This window comes from Heloderma suspectum, chromosome 1, assembly GCF_057233095.1.
Source record: "Heloderma suspectum isolate Gila_16-S chromosome 1, 16-S_ref, whole genome shotgun sequence".
In the NCBI taxonomy this organism is placed as follows: Eukaryota; Metazoa; Chordata; class Lepidosauria; order Squamata; family Helodermatidae; genus Heloderma; species Heloderma suspectum.
The window spans coordinates 128,432,675-128,447,549 of NC_139458.1; the positions used below are offsets into that span (position 1 = coordinate 128,432,675).

The 14,875-nt window shown below is 42.8% G+C and overlaps 1 protein-coding gene across 2 annotated transcripts in view; it reads right to left on the reverse strand.

Moving 5' to 3' along the window:
* Positions 1-804: 804 nt before the first annotated feature.
* The window catches only part of CD151 (CD151 molecule (Raph blood group)), a 56,482-nt gene continuing 42,411 nt past the window's right edge, over positions 805-14,875 (reverse strand). For both annotated transcript variants that reach the window (XM_084856639.1, XM_084856650.1), the window contains 4 exons: positions 14,765-14,869; positions 10,424-10,579; positions 6,770-6,856; positions 805-3,224 (listed from right to left, as the gene is read on the reverse strand). In XM_084856639.1, the coding sequence (XP_084712765.1) occupies positions 3,165-3,224; positions 6,770-6,856; positions 10,424-10,579; positions 14,765-14,869 (408 nt within the window). In that variant the 3' untranslated portion in view covers positions 805-3,164. The remainder of the gene's footprint in view (positions 3,225-6,769; positions 6,857-10,423; positions 10,580-14,764; positions 14,870-14,875) is intronic.

Consider the following 14,875-nt stretch of genomic DNA (forward strand, 5'->3'; position numbering starts at 1 on the left):
GGCTGTGCTCTGCCCGGCTCCAGTGCAGACATTTTGGGCCTTTCTTGATTTAGGGTCCTTCCAGATGGAGGGGCCTACCACTAACAATCAGAAGGCATTGTGTAGCTATTCCATCTTTTCTTCCTCAGTGGATTTTCCACAGTAAGAAAACAGATAGAAGAAGGGGTGGGAAAACACAGGAGGGTTACGAGTGGAAGACAATGTCACCTGGACCCCCTGCAAAATTCCACGAATGAGACAATGCAGTGGCACGATAAAAGCCTCCTCTGGAAGCAGGCCTTATTTTAAAATGTTTTAGAGCCAACCCATCCAGAGGTGGAGATCATCAAGCTGGAATGCAAGAGCTGCCATCCATAAGAAGATCTTGCATGCTAATGCGTTTCAGCCTGTGCGGCACGATGACCTGCTTCCTTGATTACTTAGAGGAGGTAATTGCATTTGAACTAAAGACTGGGTCTGGGCTGCATGAATATTGGGGAGAACGGCTGACAAGGGTAGCAGTGGCTACTAGTTATGATGGTCGCATGCGACCTCCAGTATCAGAGGCAGTATGCCTTTGCTTACCAGCTGCTGGGGAACACAAGCAGGAAGGTGTTATTGCACACATGTCCTGCTTGCGGGTCTCCCACAAGCAGCTGGTTGGCCACAGTGTGTACAGAATGCCGAGTCAAATAAGCTTTTGCTCTGATCCAGCACAGCTCTTCTTCATCTCTCCTGCCCCCTGCAATATTCACCCTTTCAATGGAGATACGTTGTTACTCCTCTATTGCCTGTGTTACCACTTCAGCATTACAAAGGACAAAATACAGACACATTAGTTTTATTGGCCAGCAACATAAACTGCATTTTTAAAGCATGGTTATTGTATGAGGAAAAAACAGGAGAGCAGGCACAGACTGCTAGCTGGCATACCTGGTCCTCTCTTACCATGGCGCAATATGGTTCCCTGGAAGAGGGGAAAGAGAAAACTAGCCATACACATATACACCTCAGTAATCAAATACTGTTTCAAGCAATTGCAATCTGTAGTTTCCATTTTGGTTAATAATCAATTTCTCAAGGGGAAAACCCCATGTAGGTATCAAGGAATAATTTAGCCATTTATCCTGCAATAATTGAGATATTTGTTCTCCTATACAGTGAAGAATGGTCTAAAATCTTTCTCCTGTACAAACATTTACACATATTGATGATAGAAAGACTCCCCTTTTCACCTCCTCAGCTGCCTTCTGAACACTCCATCATCATGAAACCTCCTGAGCAAAGCCAGGAGGACACACTTCTGCTCTCATAGCCCTGTGAAGGTGCAACTTGCTATGTGGAAATTGTAGGAAGGCGTGCTTGTGTTAAATGCTTGCCTGCCAGGGTCGACAAAGAGCTAAATAGGGCAATAACTCATCTAGCATTTTTTTAAAAAAACCCAAGTATTCCATGTTCACTTCAGCTGGAAAAAAAGTCACATCTTTTGGCTTATAACTCCCATCAGTTCTCACCACTGATTATGCTGGCTAGGCCTGCTGGGAGTTATAGGCCAAAACAACTGAAGGGCCACAAGTGGCCCACCCCTGACTTAGACCATGTGATTTCTTTTGTTGCCAAGTCTGTGGAAGGAGGGGAAAAGGGCAGGGAAGAACCTGCTATGGAGACGCAATGCAAGAACTTTATCAGAACCTACCTGGTGCCAATATACAAGCTGGCACAATATCTACTCAGTAGAGTCTCAGAGATATCGGAAGTATATTATTGAGTGTGCTGCTGCCACTGCTGCCTTGGACATAAAGATGAGATGAGGGAAGAGAGGGAAAGCAAAATATGAGGCAGCAGTAAAATAGGTAAACCTTGGAATGCACAAGAAATATTTTGACTATGGGCTACACAGATAGAAAGAATCAGGACATCTGCAAATGCTGGTGCACCTTTTTTTAAAGAACAAAAAAAAAAACAAGGACATGTTTTATGAACATGTTTTAGTGCAGATGAACTCTTGGGAAACCTAGCAAATCCAGTAGTGGAAGTCATTGGTAGTACGAAAAGCTCCTCTATGGAAGAGGATGTAGCACTGTGGATACAAAAGATACCATGCACTTTACATCAAGAAGTCCAATGTATTCCTTACTGCCAATTTAAAAAGACACCACGACTCTTTTTTTTTTTTAAATGAAGCACACCCAGTAAATTAATGAGAGAGGGGAACAGGAGAGCTGACTTCCGGGGCTCATTTCAGTCAGATAGGACCTGGCTGCTTAATGAGACTTTGAAGATTGATATAAAAGCTAGTAATGTATTTTCTTCCCGACTAAATGAAGTGTCATTCTGAGAAAGGATCTAATTCATATGAAGGGGGCCCTGCTGCATTACACAAAGTGGGGTTATTTTGACCGCATTCTAGAGGCAGGAAGCCATTTTAAGCCCTGAAGTTTGGTTCGGAGACAGAGATGTATGTATGTATGTATATTCTAATACTTTTAATTAAGAGAACAAAAGTATGTCCTCCAATGCCTGGCTTGAAAGGCACAGCACTTCTCTCTTCATCAGAGGGACCTACTGTGCTGGTGGTTGGTCCTACTGCTGCAACACAATCAGTGGTGGCAGAAACTGCAAGTAGCCTAGTCCACCCATCTCTCAAGCCTACCCAGCAGGGCAGGAGTTGGCAGAGAAAGCTGCCCCCTTGGATGGGACAGAGCTGTCACTAGAACTTCCGCATGCCCAGAAAGGCATTTCTTCTGGGTACAGGGGGTATTTAAACCCCCAACCTGTGTATACCTCATGTATTCTTGTGGCCAGCTGTCATCCCTCAGAGAGCCAAAATCTTGATTAAAAGAGCTGAAAGGGAAAGATGTGAGGCAGTGAGCCCTTGGCAGCTTTGAGGTTCTCCTTTTCAGATTGCATGCTGGGTCTGGCTTGTAAATATTTTTAGCAGACAAAATTCTACAACTCCATTATTTTGGACCACAAAGAAATGACTGGGCGAGCACTGGGCTTCCGCTCATTGCATTAAGGAGGAGAGCTGCTGTCTCCGGCAGAGAGGCACTGGGTGATCCAAGAATACTTTTCATTGAGCAGCAAAAGTCCTTGCGAGGTCACTTTTTCTGCGCTGCCGGATAAAGGGAAGGGTGACAGGATGGAACGTGGTGGAGTCAAGCAGGTGGGTGGCATTTAAGCTCCTAGTAATGTTCAGATTTCAAACTCCTATACAAACAGCAAGTGAAGATCATTCCAAAAATCTAGAAGGCAAACAGAACATGGGTAAGTAGTAGGAAAAACATGGGAACAGTCTCTGTATCCAGGTATAATTCTCAGCACCTCCTCAGTCTGGCCCCTTGTCGTACAGTGTGGATGCAGAGGAATGAGTTTGGAAGTTCCTGCTGGCCCACAACTTACTGGAAGGAGAAGATGACCTGAGCCATAGGGCGGTTAGTCTGAGGTAATAGGCAGGAGATGCCACAAGCAGGGGCATTTCTTCCTACAGCTGGTAAAAGCTGTTTTCCATAACAAAATAAAACAAAGGTCCTACCCGGATGCACACACTCATTGAAAAAGAGCCAGTCCTGAGTGAACTGCATTTTGCAATGACAGTTCTAAAAAGGCATGAGAAAAGGAGAAATGCACTACTCCTGGGGGTTGCCTCTCTCTGGCATTAAGAGTACAGCACATTTCATTTTTGGCTAGGAAAAAACAAACAAAAGGAAAGGAAACCTAATCAGAATTATCTGAAATGGGATGGGAAGAGACACTTATCCGGCTATGGGAAATTACTATATTATTGTCAGAACTCCCATGATATAACAGACATTGTCAGTTCTTCTGGTATTGCTGAGAAATTGAACAGAAGAAGCTATTTAAAAAGTACCTCCTCCTAATGACGGTGTTCAGTCTGAATTATTGTTGTGGTGCATCACCACTAGAGGTTGCCCTCTGACTGTACTAGAGGCACAGATCTCTCTTTTCAAATCATTTCTCTTTATAAACAGTGCAATAATTTTACTGTGCCATCCATACCTAGGCCTGGAAAACCCAAACGTTTAGGAGCACCCCCAACCCATTCCAGCTGGAAGATATTTTTTTTTTAAGTATGTGGGTTACTGGGACTTCCATTTACATGTTTAGAGAAAATCATGAATTTAAAATGGGGGGGTAGATCCTCTCAATTTCCCAAGGAAACCTAGAATTATGAGCAGGCAACCCACATATAAAATCAGCACCAGTGCCTTCCACTGAAGCTTCTTAATCTCTCTACATTTTATAACAGGCTTGTAAACAGTTCCTTATGTGGTCACTTGTATTGAGAGGGAACCATCTCCAGGAAGGAAAGCTTTTATAAGCTGAAAGAGCCAACCTTTGAGGCCATCAATGTACCATAAAAGATTAACATAAATGAACGCTGGCTGGCTACTAATTTCTTTTCTGGGACAGTACCTTTTCATAACTTATTTGCAGGACTAGTTTATATGGTAACAAACACTGGACCAACGTGGGATACATGACAACCACAAATCATGTGGATACAAAAATACCTATTCCCAAAAGAGATACACATGGGTGGGGGAACATTCCCACACGTATATAGTGCAACGTGAGATGAGGCTTAAGCTTAGGGACAGAACAACAAGGTCAGAGCTGATACCTATTTCTATGACCAGGGGACTGGCTCAGAGTACAGAAGTTAGGGAGATTTCCCAAGTTTTCCACTTTTGAGAGGAATGTGTTTGCTTGTGTTTATGTTTTTTTAACCTATGGGATCCAAATCTGTCTGTATCTAAGCAATACACTGTAGTATTGACCATAACACCAAGGGACTAGGGCAGTCTTCGCCAACCTGGCTCCTGGCTATGCTGGCTGGGGATTATGGGAGTTGTAGTCCAACAGATCTGGAGGGTGCCAGGTTGGGTAAGGCTGGGCTAAGGTATCTGAAAGGCCATCTCTTCCCATATGAGCCTTCCTGAAATTCGTGTTCATCATCAGAGGCCTTGCTATAGGTCCCTCCTAGAGAGGTGAGGCTGATGGGCACTCAGGACTGTTGTGTAGCAGCACACCAGGTGTTGAACTCTCTCCTAGCAGGGCTTAGGATAGTCTGCTCTTTGTCTTTTGGATGGCTGGTGAAGACAACATTGTTCTGTCAAGCTTTTAACAGTCAACAATACTCCGTTTTTATTATTAATCCCTGGTTTTATTGTTCAAAAAAGTTGTTTAGCTTTTTGCAGTTTATGTATTTCTTTCTATTTTTACATCTGTTTGAGCACTCAGTGAGTGAGTGTGTGTGTGTGTGTGTGTGGCGGGGGCGTGATTCAAAAATATTCTAAATGATCACTAAATCAAGGTGGCAGCTAAGATGGTTGACACCAACTCCTATCAGCATATACTTGCCCTTGGACCACAGTGTTCAATGACTTGTGATGACATTTTGAGGCAAAGCTAATAATTAGGCCTAACACAGGTTTTTAGAAGCATAAGTTAAAAAATAACAAAAAGGCAGCCAATTGAAATTTATTTTGGGCCACACAAAATCTGTACAAATGATGTCACGAAACCAAGTGTGTTAGTTATAGAGCATTTAATTACACATTTCTACTCATAATATAATAAAGAATGTGCGTCCCAGCTTCATGACATCCTGCATGGAAAGTCTCCAGAGGGAGAATTGTGAGGTGGCAAATTTTTAGAAGTTTAATTTTAAAAAGGCTGAAAGGCAACAATTTACCCTTGAGGCATAGTTTTTACTTGTTTGCATCCATCTTTTGCACACCCATAATTAAGTTTTTCCTTTTGCTGATTTAGATTCTATCAAAGCTTCAGGCAAATAAACAGCTAAAAATGACTTCCATAAAATGATCATGGAATCCCATTATAAACACAACTGGAAATCATAAAGAGTTCTTCTAGGGTAATATCAGGTGCTATTTCTGCAGTTTTAGACCTTTCAGTGTTGTTCTGATTACAAAATGATGCATAGATTTCCATTTTAATTGAGATGCTGTGATTTTAGCAACCATTGTATGTTTTAAAATTTCCATTTTCTCAGCATCAGTGTCACAGAAAGCTGGTTTATACACTAAACTATGCATCGTTTAATGCTCTACAACTAACACTTGTAGAGTGGTTTCATGACATATTTTGTAGGTTTTGTGTTCTTGCCCAAAATAAATTCCAGCTGCCTGCCATTTTGAAATTTTTCAACTTAGGCTTCTAAAAACATTTGGGATAAATGTTAGGCCTAATGTTAGCCTGCCCTCAAAATTTCTTCAAAATTGGTTAAATCATGTGGTTCTATCTGCAAGCATATGCAGTTAAGTTGTCGGTCTGAGTCATCTTGGCTGCTATCCTTGGTTTTAGGGTGAATGTTAAAGTGTATTGCTTAGGTACAGACAGATTTGGATTCAGCAGGACATAAAAACATGTCTGTCCTAGAGCAGAGTAGTTGGCAACAGGCCAATCAAGGGCCAACCACTGGAGCAACAGACTAAGTGTTCTCCCACACCCCTGGCCGGCCACTCCTAGGAAAGTATGCACCTTTCACAATATTCCTAAAGCAGGGGAGAGAGAGAAGTAACTGCTTCTTTTCTGTGGTTGATAACCATATGTCTTCTGCAGTTTTTTTTTTTTTTTTTTTAACTTTAGCAGCTTAGTGCTGAGCATTCATGGGTCAGACTTTACTTACAGGCTACCAGTTGCTGACCAACCTCATAACAGTGAAACTAGGGAAGGAACTATATCCTGGTCTCTTCAAACCCTGAAATTGCATAATTCAATCTCCCATACTACTAATACATACCTGTACACAACCAATGCCAACCCCCACTGCTGCAATAATTTTCAGGTGTTCTTGGATGAAGTTTTCCAGTTTAGTAATGCAGCCACCCTGAAATAAAGTGACAACATAATTTCAAGTTTAATCTATGTGTTTTTATACTGTATTTTTTTCTTTTGCTGTATGATATCCACATCTTTCAAGACATATATATGTGAATATAGCAAATAAATACATTTTAAAATGGGCTGGTGCTGATGAATGAACATCTGTCCTTGCAACAATCCCCTAGTCAGCTTAATGTCTCATCACAACATTGTTGCACATGTGGCCTGAACAGAGGCCTCCTACACAGTCCAATCAGGGTTGGCAGCTAGAGTCTGTGGTGCACTAGCAGCAAGCCTTAAACCTTGGATAGTTGGCATCACAGAAGAGATGAAGCTAAGCACGGGCTCTGGGAAGATCAATTACTGCCTGCCTCATTTTGGGATCATCGCCTTTGGCCTCCTGCCTGCTCCTTCCTGAGCCCTGCCAAGTCACTGCAGGCACAGAAACAATAACAGGATGGGTTGTGATCCAAGCATTTTTTTAAAAGCGCTGTTTGATATGGGATGGTACCTTTGTCACAGTGGTATTAAATACATTTCTCCTGACATTGCGGTAGTGCCCCAAAGAAGGCAGCACATGGATACACGTCTCATGATCTTCAAGTTCAAACTGAGAGCCAGTAGAAAGAGTGCTGAGGAGACCCAAATTCTTCTTCAGCTACTGAGGCTCACTGGATGGCTTTGAGCCAATCACCATTCCTCAGTCTCACCTACCTCATAGGGTAGGCCTTGCAGGGATAAAAGTGTCAGTGGGTGGGAGAACCCTCCCCTGAGCTTCTTGGAGTAAGGATGGGATACAAATGTACTAAAGATGTACTTACGGCTACCTTGCTTTGAATTGATATGCAAGTGCTGAATTTCAGCGGAAAGCTCATTCTACAGTAAACTTCTGTCTTCTGAACTTGTTTTATGAATTTATTGTTAGCCACTATGAGCACTATTTTTTTAGTGGAAAGATAAGATATAAATGATTTTAGCAAAACATTAGTGTAGTGGCTCAGGGCACAATCCTATGTAAGCTTAGACAGAAAAAAATCCTACAACTAGGATTGTAGTTGTAGAATCCTACAACTGGTTCTACAACAGGTCTACCAGTTCTAGAACCCTACAACTGGTGTAAATAGGCAGTGAGTCTATGTACACCAGTTGCTGGGAAACATGGGTGGGAGGGTGCTGTTGTGCTCATGACCTGCTTGTGGGTCCCTGGTTGGCAGCTGGTTGGCCACTGTGTGAACAGAATGCTGGACTAGATGGACTCTTGGTCTGATCCAGCACAGCTCTTCTTACGTTCTTACATTCTTACAACTGCAAGCATTCCCCAGCCAGCCATGCTGGCTGGGGAATGCTAGGAATAGTAGGACTTCTTTTTGTCAAAGCATGCATAGGATTGCATCCTAAAACAATGAGCTACAAACCAGGAAGTCCTTGGTGCAAATCTCACCTCTGCTATGAACTCACTACGTGACTTTAGCAAGTCTCTCTCTCTCAGCCACCCCATTTGCAATACAGGGGATGCTAAGCCTAATTTACCTTACAGAGTTCTTGTAAGGATTACAACTAAATAATGCAGGCTTGTCGAACCTGGTGCCCTCTGGTTGTGTTGGGACTGCAACTCCCATAATTCCCAGCCTGCGTGGCCAATGGCTATACTGGCTGGGAATTATGGGAGTTGTAGTCCAACACAACTGGAGGGCACCAGGTTAGGAAAGCTGAAATAATACATGCAAAGCACTCTGAACACTTGAAAATGCAATACAAAACATTGTATTATCATTGCTATGTTTTAAACTCTTATTTTGAACAGTAGTCCAAACCCAGCTACAACCCTGCTTCCACTCTTCCCTCCTGTAAGAGGACCCCTTCTTACCATTCCAGCAGATGGTTCCACTAACAGGAAGTAACAACCCCACACAGAACGCGATTCTCATTCTTATCCAATACACCAGCTCTATTGCACGGACCTCTGGGGGAATAGCTCCTTCCAGGCCCCAAGAGCTTCTCAGCTTGATGGATTGCTCACTGGGACTTCCCTTAGGAGCAGTGGCTGCAGAAGCACAGATGGCCCTCAATTCCAAATCCCTAGGGAGAAAGGGATTCCCTAGGGAGAGGGAATGACTCATTATGGAATAAATTTAAATCAGTAATATAGATACTCCCCAAATTATCCTTTACATGTATACTTCAAGCCATCATGGGTACGTCAGACTCAAAGACAAGCTGGAGGGAAATATCACAGAGTGGAGAAACTTCCCTGGTCCTTCCAATGTTTCGGAAACATGTTTTATTTAGGGTGCAATCTTATGCATGTTGAGACTGAAAAAAGTCCTGCAACTCCCAGCATTCCCCAGCCAGCATGGCTAGCTGGGGAATGCTGGGAGTTGTAGGACTTTGTTCTGTCTAAACAAGAATAGGATTGCGCCCTTAATTCATTTATTTATATAGCACCATTTATGTAAATGGCACTTTACAGGTTCCTGCCCCAAGGGGCTTACTCTTTAGGAACAGAGACAAGGGAAATAGAAGAGGTAGGGAAGGGTAATAAATACAAAATGGTAGAAAATTCCTTCAAGAGAGCCTCTTTTCCCCTCCATGCTTCTGTCCTAGAATTCTTTGGAAAAGCAGCTAGGGGGGGAAATTGCCTGGGCTCGTTATTCCGCAATCATGCCCCGAGGCACAGGGCTTAGGCTGTCTCTGCCTGATCAAAACAAGCTTAGTTAAAGAAGTCACTCACGCTCCTCATATCGTGTAATCCCCCTGAGCCCTGCGGAAAGTGATTGCTTCACCATCCCCCTCCTCTGGCAGGACGCTCTGCAGACCGAAAGCAACAACAGCCAGGCTGGGAATTCGAATTTTGTGGTTAAATACATTTTAAGGCTTTTTTTGTAGAAGGGGACACTTGGTGGGTGTCGGGTCTGAATCTACTGTATGCCAGGAGGCGTTTCCACCAATGAAAGTTCTATAAAACACCAAGATGGAAGCAAAGTATATCTGCCTCAGGTACCAAACTGGGTTAGGCCAGGCCTGCCAAGAAATATAAATATCTATCGGTGTATGTTTTGTTCTAGAGAACAACAACATCAAGTAAAGTAACCCAACATAACCTGAGATTGAGACCTGGTTTGCATGTAACGACAACCCAGAGTACAGGTTGAGCATAGGCTGAATATGGGCTGTCGTTGAATTGTGGGTTGTCATTACCTGCGAACCCTGCACTTTGGTTTAACTATAGGTTGTTTAAACAACCCAGAGTTCACAGCCTAACAACCAACCATGGGTTCTCTTCCTGGATTGTCTGTGGTTAACAACCCACAGGTAAAACATACTGCAAGGTTTGTATGTAACAATAACCATGATTCAATGACAACCCATACTCAACCCATACTTTGGGTTGTCATTACATGACAACCAGGCCTATGTTTGTTACGTTTTATGTTTTCTTTTTTGACTGAAGACTTGTGTGTAAGTAATATTGATAAAAGTATATAATAGAACTCAGACCAAAACTGCCATCTGGCATCGGCTTAACTTCCAAATAGAGGGAGATGGTTCAGGTTTGTTTTTTATTTTTTACCTCTCTGTAGATATTTGAAGGATGATCTCTTCTGCCACACTTGTCTGTTATTGTCTTGCAGCAACTGTCTGGGACCGTCCTGCTTTTCCCTTGAGGAGATTTGATCCAATCGCTGTCGCTCCAGTCTGTATAATTATGGCTGCCACAGCACTTAAACTAAATACACAAACAAAAGCACGGTATGGGTTAGCCACATTCCCACTCAATTGTCTATGGCTGTATCATGGCTTTGATTGCAAGTACTTCTGCCTGCACAACTTAGGATCCCCCGAAGCAGAATTCAGCCCACCAGCCAGACAACAAAACAGAAGGCTTATTGAGTCTCCTGTCAGCTGCCATACATGGTGAGAGTGCTCTCTTCCCAAGAGCAACTACGTTGGCTTTGCTGGAATTTCTATAAGGGGCTATAAATTTTGACTGCCTGCAGTTTTAAAAAGTATTCCTTAACCCTCTCTCAATAGAAAAATGTACTGCATCAATACAGTTTAGGGGTCAAATGTACACCCAAGAAAGCCATAAAAATAGCATACCTGGTGGAATGTATTAAGCATGACATCATTTACAAGTTAAAAAATACATTAATTGAGAACTTTCTTTTTCTAGTAAGACGAGGTGGGTAACATACAGGCTGTGCTTGGCCCCTGCTACAGCCCTGCCAAATTTGGGGCGACCTAGTTGTTGTTTTTTAAAAAGGGGGGAAATGGCGCCTGTAGCTGCTACAAAACACCCAAAGGGGCAAATTTAGCTTGTAAGTAAGCTAAATTTGAGCCTTTGGGTGCTCTGCAGCAGCTACAGATGCCATTTCCCCCCCCTAAAGTTTTTTTTTAAAATCGCCTTACCCCGCAGACTGTGGCGCATGGGATGTTCATGTCTAGGGGGCTAAAATGGCCCCCCAGACCTCCTGAAGTTGCCCACCCCTGCAGCAAGGCAATATAGTTGAAAAGAAGTAGTGATATTATTCACAAGTGATTAGTGAATCATTTGTTTATTATGTAATTAGGCAAAACATTGTTTTTTTCAGCCTGTACACTTTGTTCTCTTAAAAAATGGAGAGAACAGGTTCTGGGATAAGCATTTATAGACACGAAGAGTAATAAACTTAAATGGCATTGTGCGGGATCCCTTTGTCTCCGAGGACCTTGTGTGCATGGTTTTTTAGTTTATACCTCCTCATGGTTGAGGAATACCTCGAGCATGGAAAAGTAGAAAACCAACACAAACATTTTTTTTTCCAGTGCTTTAGGGTACATTTGAACAGCTGATGTCTTTGCTACATACTATACATATGTGGGATGTGTGATAGCTAGCCTCCCCCTGCCCCGCCCCCATTTATTCAGTCAATGAAGAGGCAACTCTGGTTGTTCTCACTGTATCAAGCTACATTCTCTGCAAGCAGATAAAATGTTCAGCATGGTGTAGAAGTGTCATAGCTAGAGTGAGCTCATTCCTTGTAGAGACATTGCATGCTCACATACTTCCTCTCCATTACAGTCCAAAGGAGTCTCCTCCCTTCCTTGAGTTTTTCTGTCATATGTCATGTCTGCACAGAAATATCCTATGCTTCCAGTTCAGTGGCATGCAGCTGGAATCTATGCATGTTTAACTCCTGAGTAAGTCCTACTAAGTTCAATGGGACCTATTCTCAGTAAGCGTGCATACAAATTGCGCCCTCAGACTGCAATCCTATGCAAATTAGAAAGTTAAGTCCCATTGAAGTTCTGGTTATTATTGCACAACAACTGGTGCATGAAAATTTATTATGTGGAGCTAGTTTTTGCACACTTGCATTTCTCCTTCCCCTGTACATATGGCAGATACCCCATTATTCCCACCCCACTTGCCATGTTGCCCAACAGGAGATCCATTCCAGCTGTGTATGGAGTGCTGTAAAATTCAGATTGCTGAATTACTTTTATTAGAACAATGTAGACTTTTGGAACAGTTGGAATACCAGCCCTACAGCTCAAAGCATTGTACACAAAGCCACCTAAGATATCAATATCTTTGAAGTCACACAACTATACAAAAAGTCTAACAGTTGTAAAGTGGTTGCACTAACAAGAAGCAGAAACAATAAGATTGACCATTCCCCTATCGCTGGTTGCTAAAAACAAATATAAACAAAGTCTTGGTTTGTTTCTGAAATGAGGCAGGGTTCAAAATAGCTTTCCACAACCTTGGAGCTATACAACCAAGAGTTCCTCCTCTCCTGCCTTCTGTATGAATTACCCAGCATGTACCCAAACCAAGCCTATGCCTGTCCTAGTTTTCCAAACTGAAATACCTAGGTATATCCAATATGGTTATCCAGTACAACAAACACGGAACACAGCTACGCTGGCAAATGGAAGATAAAATCCCAGTGCCTTTTCTCTTGGGGGACTGTGCTCCATTGTGATTTATATTCCCCACCATGGTTCTCTATAGCTGGTAATGTAATGGCTTCAAGAAAAAATGTACCAAATAAAGAAATGGGAGCTTCATCATCTTCCACATTCAGCAAAGTTACCATATTTACCGCCAAAATGAAGACCTATCTACACTCTAATTTTTCTCTTGCAACGAGGTCATTAGATTTGGAGAGGAGGGGGAGAGCAGAAATGGAGAGGTGCCCCAGCAACTCAGCCACTAAATACAGCCACCCATGTATTTTAGCCAGCCACACTTGTGCTTCTCTTTTGGGATTTCCTACTTCAGGAATGAGGCCAGGAGTGCTAAAAATATACATGCCCTGTTCAGCACCTCTTGACCAGCTATTCCAGGGAGACCAACACAAAGTTGAAGGCATGGGAAAGTGATCTAAATACGACCCATCAGCAGTCCAAACAAGGCATCCTCGGAACTCCTCTCTCCAGCCAAGCGCTCTGCAGATGTGAAGTAAAATTCAGACAAAGTTCTCTTCAGGTGCCCAGGCCTTTTGGGGCTGGTTCATACTGGGTCTCAGTACCCCCTTCACATTCTACTCACAGCACAGCAAGCCTTGAGCTCTCCTCTTCCCAACTGTGCATAGAACATTCAAGATGAGCAGAGGCCTGGATGTGTACATCCATATGCAACCAGTCAGCTCTGCTTACATAATCCATATGCCACAAAAACGGGGTAGATGGAATGCATGAGCAGAGACCTAGCATGTATTTATATATGCGTGTGGGCCTCAAGTCACATAAAAGTTTTCCATGTGCATTATTTATTTCTATATTCTCTAACCCACCTTTCCGCCAACCTCCCAAAAGGCGCTCAAGGCGGCTAACAATACAATCCAGATTAATAAAATTGTAATTAAAACACAGCATAAAAACAAATACATTGAAAACACAATCAAAAACACAACAAGAAACTAATAAGTGTGTGTAGAAGGCACAGGACCAAGCATGCCGGGCTCACCTGCTTCACCCCAAATTTTCCGTGATATGTGGGATGGTCTAAAGGGGTCTTCTGCACACATTCTAAGTGTATTCAGCTGAACACACACAGAAGCCCCCTTCAGACCTTCTCACTCAATGCAGGAAGGTTGGGAATGGATAGGATGGGGCCGGTGTATGTGCTCCATTAAAAAAAAACTGGAATTCCCTGTGTAGGCATAATGCTTGACCACAGCTAGGATCTCCTTGCAACAGTAGCGATGGGGAACTACACTCATTCATCAAACACTCTTTTTGGTAGTATTGTAGTGCTTTCAGTTTAGTAATCCTTCCACCCTCACCCCAATTTAGACTTTTTTCCTTGATGGGTGATTGCAATGGGAGCAGCCACCTTTATAAATTCCATGGGAATAAAACATGGTGAGCGGGATAGGATTAGGAATGTACAAGGATTTCGTTTCCATTTGCAAAAAACTTTCCCTGTTCGAAACTGTAAACACAAATGGGAGTGCATTCCCGAATTTGCAATTGTGTTTGAAAAATGTCCATTTTTTGAAAAATGGCCACGGAAATGTGCACTTTTTCCATTTGAAATGCACAGTTCTCCTGTTCGAACAACAACAACAAAAACAGGTCACAAATGAAAATGGGGGCAAGCTGACCTGAGCTTTGAAGTGGAGCTCAGAGAATCTCTGGGCGCTTGAGTATCCCTGGTTCTCCCATCCCTAGATAGGTGGTATGGGAAAGTGTATCCTACCAGCATTCAGCTCTTCAGCCCAACTCTAAATGCCAAGCGGTATCTGTGTAGACAGACGTGGACCCTGAAAATAGGTGTCATAAATGCCATTGTCAAAAGCTGGGAAGTGGCGAAACACACCTGTATCTTCTATGGCATGGTTCCATTGCCCCAAATAATTGTTTGTTTGTTTGTTTAAAAGAGTATGACTTCCCATATAAATTCCCCATTTCGTAGACATACCTCCTGCTGCAGTTTGTCCACTGCACTAGTCACACCCTCTTCTCCCTCCTTCTGGTACTTCTTGGTCATTGTCTCCTTCAGATTTTGCTTCAGCTCCATATTCAGCTACAC